This window comes from Solanum tuberosum, unplaced genomic scaffold, assembly GCF_000226075.1.
Source record: "Solanum tuberosum cultivar DM 1-3 516 R44 unplaced genomic scaffold, SolTub_3.0 scf00382, whole genome shotgun sequence".
NCBI classification, from domain to species: Eukaryota; Viridiplantae; Streptophyta; class Magnoliopsida; order Solanales; family Solanaceae; genus Solanum; species Solanum tuberosum.
The window spans coordinates 287006-292819 of NW_006239306.1; the positions used below are offsets into that span (position 1 = coordinate 287006).

Sequence of the window (5814 nt, forward strand, 5' to 3'; positions counted from 1 at the left end):
GTAGATGGTGTTTTTATAAAAGATAAAAGTTTGGTGTAAAATTTTAATTTTTAAAAGATCCCAAATAATGAGATTTGGCCCAAATACTAGAAAAAACTAGTATTTGGAAATTTGGGATATTTGTCAAAAATATTTGTCAAATAATGACAAATTGTATAGACAAACATTATTTGCCAAATTTTCCCCCAAATATTATTTGGAAAATCTATGGCCAAATGGGTCTGCACCATCATTTATTTAGCAATTTATATTCGTTAAATTTGATGAAAAAAATTTAATCATAAACATCAAGGTAGTCTCGTCAAATCCTGAAACATTTATCCAGGTTAGGTTTTTAAATTGTTTTTATACTTGTACTTAGAGAAAATAACAAAAATATTCCCCTTATGTTTAAAAGTAATTAAAAGCAGTGCCCTTAAATATGTACAAAACAATTTTGATCAATTAAATTTGTTAAAAAATATTATTTTTAGTCTTTATCAAATATTTAACAGTTTATGCTCGTTAAATATGATGAAAACAATTGAGATAAAAAGATTTAATCATAAACACTAAGAAGTTCATCAAATCCTAAAATATATCATCTAAAAAATGGCATTAGACACTAAACAAATATTTTTTTAAAATAAGAATTACACCAAACTTTAGAAATAAATTTAATTTAAAATAGCAAAAACTACAAATTGTGCCTCTAAATGTGAGTTTCAACTAAAAAAAAAATCAAACATAAGGGATTATTTTTGACATTTTCTACAATATATAACACAGACAAAATTAACTATAAATAAAAAAAAAAAAAAATATGCAAAACCTTTTTTCCTTTTTTTAAAAAAAATAAATTGTGATCACGGTAATCACGTAGCTTCACAAGGCAAAATCATGGAACAAGAACAAAAAAAACAAATTTCACCAAGTCACGGGAAGTTCCACTTGTTTCTGCCAAAATGATGACTTTCATTTCCTTTTTTAGTTATGTCGATTTTAATTATTTACAAGGGTGGCTCAACGTAACTGGGGGCCTAAAACGAAATTTTATTTGAGACCTAAAAAAATTCATACATATTTATTTAAAAATTATTTTTCTAATTGTTTAGATGCACATTATTACTTCAACTTTTTAATAGATGATTTATTTGAGTACTTTTTAATTTTTTTTTTATTAATTTTAGGTAAGATTTTATCAATTCAATGCTGAAAAATATCCTTTTACTAAAGCAATCATTATATGAATTGTTAACATAATTCTCTAAGGAATAAGTTGACAAACTTTAAGCAAAATAAGAGTTAGAACCATAGAATCTAATTCAAGACGTTGATAACTTGATATACCTAACTTTGATTGAAAATTTAAGTTAAAAAAAATTGCGATTCACTTTGTTCAACACTGTTCGACTAATGATTCAGATTTATGATAGAGTATTTCTTTAACTTATCAAAGATTTGTAGAAAAAGAGTGAAAAAGGAGTTTTAAAATAAATAAATAATGCGAATGTCAGAAATGTAATAAGACAAAACAACGTGTTCTTGATTTCTTCTATTTGAGTGGAGTTAAGGAGGGACCTAAGGCATGAGCCTTAATTTTTCTAAGCAAGAGCCGCCCCTGATTATTTATATATAAAATAATACATAAATTTACCTTTAAATTATACTTATTTTAGTGATGTAAGATTGTAAATTAGTAATCAAATATTATACTAATTTACTAAATTTTATGCATATCAATTAAAATACTACCATATAATTTGCTTAATTTTATTCGTATCGATTAAAATATTATCAAATATTATATTAATTATGTTAATTTTAATATATAAATAATTTATTTCTTAACAGACAATAGGATAATTGAAGCAGAATGTTCTAACTTTATCATCATTTTGAGTCTATAAGGAGAGAGTGAATTGATCAAAAGTTATGTGATCAAGGTTAACAACATGTTCTGATGTAAAAAATTTACAGTTAATATGTCATTAAGTAGGTGATGGAAATTATTTTTTGAGAATAATAATCATGAAATCTAACTTGACAAAATTAAATGACTTTTGAAAGATAAAACAAAGTCGCGTAATCATTCAATCTTCTAACTCTAACAACATCGAAAATCGAGTAAATAATGTGATACTATAACATATCGAATTACACTAATAATTTCTTTTTTAAAAATCACATTTCAATATATATTACTCATTTAAGTGGAGCATATTAGCTCAAAGACAAACAGAAATGACAATAATATGCAAGTAACATTTATGGTTTCAAGTCACATAACACTACCAAACACCTATTTTTACCAATTATAACCAATTGTCTTCGAACATTGTGGCGTCATGTCTGGACATTAAAGTTGTAATAAAGATTACATGTCACGATAGTCGCAAATACTAGACATGCATTCATAATCAATTGGGAAAAACACACAAAAATTTGGCATCTCCTCCACTCTAATTACAATTTACAAGTACTAGTAAGTCGTTAGAAGCTAGAGTAGGATTTAGAAATTGTAAAACATGAATACATCATTAAATATAGGGAAAAAGGATAAATATACCTTCGAACTATCGTAAATGGTATGCAAATACCCTCCGTCATACTTTTGGGACATTGGTGCCCCTGCTGTCCAAAAACTAGAGCACATATACCCTTTATACTAACAAATATACATGTGTCATAATCTTATCCATCAACTCGAATTTATTAAATATCGGATCGAAGGATAAAATTGTGTCACGTGTCCCTATTTAACCTTCCGTTAGAGTGAAGGACATATATGCTCTAGTTTTTTTATGACAAGGGCACCAATGTTCCAAAAATATGACGGAAAATATCTGCATATCATTTACGACAGTTCGTAGATATATTTATCTTCTTTCCCTTAAATATAAAAGAAAAAAGTAAGTGTTGAATGAAAAATCAATCTCTCTTATATTGTTCATTCTTTTAAAGCACAAGAGCCAACAAACAATACACTAGATTATTAATAATACTAAAAAAATATCAATAAATTCACGTGCAACACAAATTGAATAGTGAATTGGACCTCAATGACCACTAGAAACTAGAAACGAACACCTATTTTCTTTGTTTTGTGCCGATTTGTCAACAAATTAGAAGGCATCAACGGAAAGAAGGGAATGTAGGTGTTGCCGTGTTGCACTTGCCAACGGAATAAAAAACATTATTATATAATAATAATAATAATACTTAATATATTTTATGTTGTATAATTTTCTGAAGCCTTCCTACTTTATAACCTTAAATTAAAAATATATCAAAATATTATTTAATCTCATGATCTTAAAAAAAAACAAACAAATGAGATAATAGTAACAAAAAGTGAAAGAGCATTGGAAACGGTGTCACCATACCGTAGCACAATACAACGGTTCTTCAAACTCGCAAGTAGAAACACACTTGTTTTAAAGTCAAAAGTTCACACACATTATATCCTCTATTTATACTCCCAATATATCACTACCACTCTCATCCACAGTTTCAACTCTCTACAATGGAAGTGAAACTCATTTCAATTCTCTTCTTCTTCACCATTTTTGTTGCAGCGTATTCTCTTCAGTATCAAACACTTACCCTAAATTCCCTCCCTCAACTTCAATCCCTCTCATGGGAACCACAACTATCTTCCGATAACGAAAACACTCTTTCTGTACAATTACACCATGTCGACTTACTCTCACCGTCCTCCTTCAATGCAACTCCACATGCATTGTTCAAACTCCGTCTCCAACGCGATGCTATTAGAGCTAAATCCCTTTCCCTTCTTTCTGCTTCCGCTGCTAATTCCACCGGTAAGGATTTCAGCAGCTCTGTTATCTCCGGTCTATCTCAGGGTAGCGGCGAGTATTTTACTCGTATTGGAATCGGTACGCCTACTAAGTACGTTTACTTAGTTCTCGATACTGGAAGTGACATTGTTTGGATCCAATGTTTGCCTTGTGCAAAATGCTACTCTCAATCCGACCCGGTTTTCGACCCGAGTAAGTCATCTTCCTTCTCTCCGGTCACTTGTGATTCTCCGTTGTGCCGCCGGCTTGATTCCTCCGGCTGTAACAATCGGAACAAATGCCTTTACCAAGTCTCATACGGCGATGGTTCGTTTACCGTCGGCGAATACTCGACGGAAACTTTAAATTTCAGAAAAACAACTGTTAGCAATATTTCCTTTGGATGCGGCCATGATAACGAAGGTTTGTTTATCGGAGCCGCCGGTTTATTGGGTTTAGGAAAAGGGAAACTCTCGTTTCCGGGTCAAGCCGGTAGCCGGTTCGGTCAGAAATTCTCATACTGCCTTGCAGACCGGATCGGTTCAGCTAAACCGTCCTATATCGTCTTCGGCGAATCAGCAATTACCCGAAATACCATTTTTACCCCTCTCCTCACCAACCCAAAACTCGACACGTTTTACTACGTGGAGCTCACCGGAATTAGCGTCGGAGGTACGAAGGTTCCGGCGGTCACGCCGGAGTTGTTCAAGCTTGATACTGAAGGTAACGGTGGGGTTATAGTCGATTCGGGTACTTCAGTGACCCGGTTGACCCGACCCGGTTATATAGCAGTGAGGGATGCTTTCAGATTGGGTGCTAAGGATTTGAAGAGGGCACCGAATTTCTCTTTGTTCGATACATGCTATGATCTGTCGGGTAAAACACAAGCGAAGGTACCGACGTTGGTTTTGCACTTTGCCGGAGCTGACGTGGCATTACCGGCGGCGAATTATATGATTCCGGTGAACGGTGAAGGGAGATACTGCTTAGGATTTGCGGGTACAAATGGCGGGTTGTCAATAATTGGGAATATCCAGCAGCAGGGTTTTCGGGTCGTGTTTGATCTTGCGGGTTCTCGATTAGGGTTTGCTCCTCGTGGGTGTTCTTATTAATTAAAAAAATTAAGTTAAACAGTTTGTTTAGTAATGAATCTCTGGAAAGGCAGAGATAAAATTAGCACTTTTGCAGAAAAAGAGGAACAGCTTCACATGTTTTTGTTTTGCATTATGTGCTAATCATGGTGTCTTTTTACTAATTTTTGTTTTTAACAAAAAGATAATTAGAAAAAAGGTTTAATTAAAAGGTGCTCCTAAATGACACAATTCACTTTGGCATAATCTGTCACGACTTATGTAAAAAGTTGAGTACTTTTCGAGTGAATTATTGGGTATGATATATTCTTAAAAAAAATATAAATTAAAAGTTATTACTTTTAAAAATAATAATAATTCAAACTACATGAAAAATATATCTCGAACTATAACAATTCCCTTTAATGTTATATTAGAATAGAAGAAGTATATTCTTACGTAAATTTGACTCCAAACAGTTTATTTTTTTCTCCAAAAAGTTTCCTACAAGATACAATCATTATTACATTTAAGCATGTTTGAATATTTTCATGATTTCAACATCTCCAACTTTTCACTTCTCTTGTTTATGAATATACTAATTTGTCAAAGTTTTTCATTTTTTCAATATATGAATTTATTATTTTTTTCATATAAATAAGTCCGGCATTTTTCTTGTATATGAATATCAATAGAACGTAATTAATTTTAATAAAAAATTATACAACTAATTTTGATAAATTGATATAAGTTGGATCACATCATTATGTGCTAATGATGGTGTCTTTTTGCTAAAAAAATTTTTAACAAAAAGATCATTAAAAAAAGTGGTTAATTAAAAAGGGTATTGCTAAATGACACAGTTTACTATTTCTCTTTGGCATAACCTGTCACGATTAATGTAAAAAGTTTAATCCTTCTCGAGTCTATATTAAGTAAATTGTTGTGAATTATTGGAGGTGCGA

At 31.4% G+C, this 5814-nt stretch overlaps 1 protein-coding gene across 1 annotated transcript; it reads left to right on the top strand.

Annotated features, from left to right (window-relative positions):
• Positions 1 to 3342: 3342 nt before the first annotated feature.
• Positions 3343 to 5014, top strand: LOC102601674 (protein ASPARTIC PROTEASE IN GUARD CELL 2-like). Its single transcript, XM_006362075.2, has one exon. The coding sequence runs from the start codon at positions 3506 to 3508 to the stop codon at positions 4889 to 4891; it is 1386 nt and encodes a 461-aa protein (XP_006362137.1). The 5' UTR covers positions 3343 to 3505; the 3' UTR covers positions 4892 to 5014.
• The last annotated feature ends 800 nt before the right edge of the window (positions 5015 to 5814 follow it).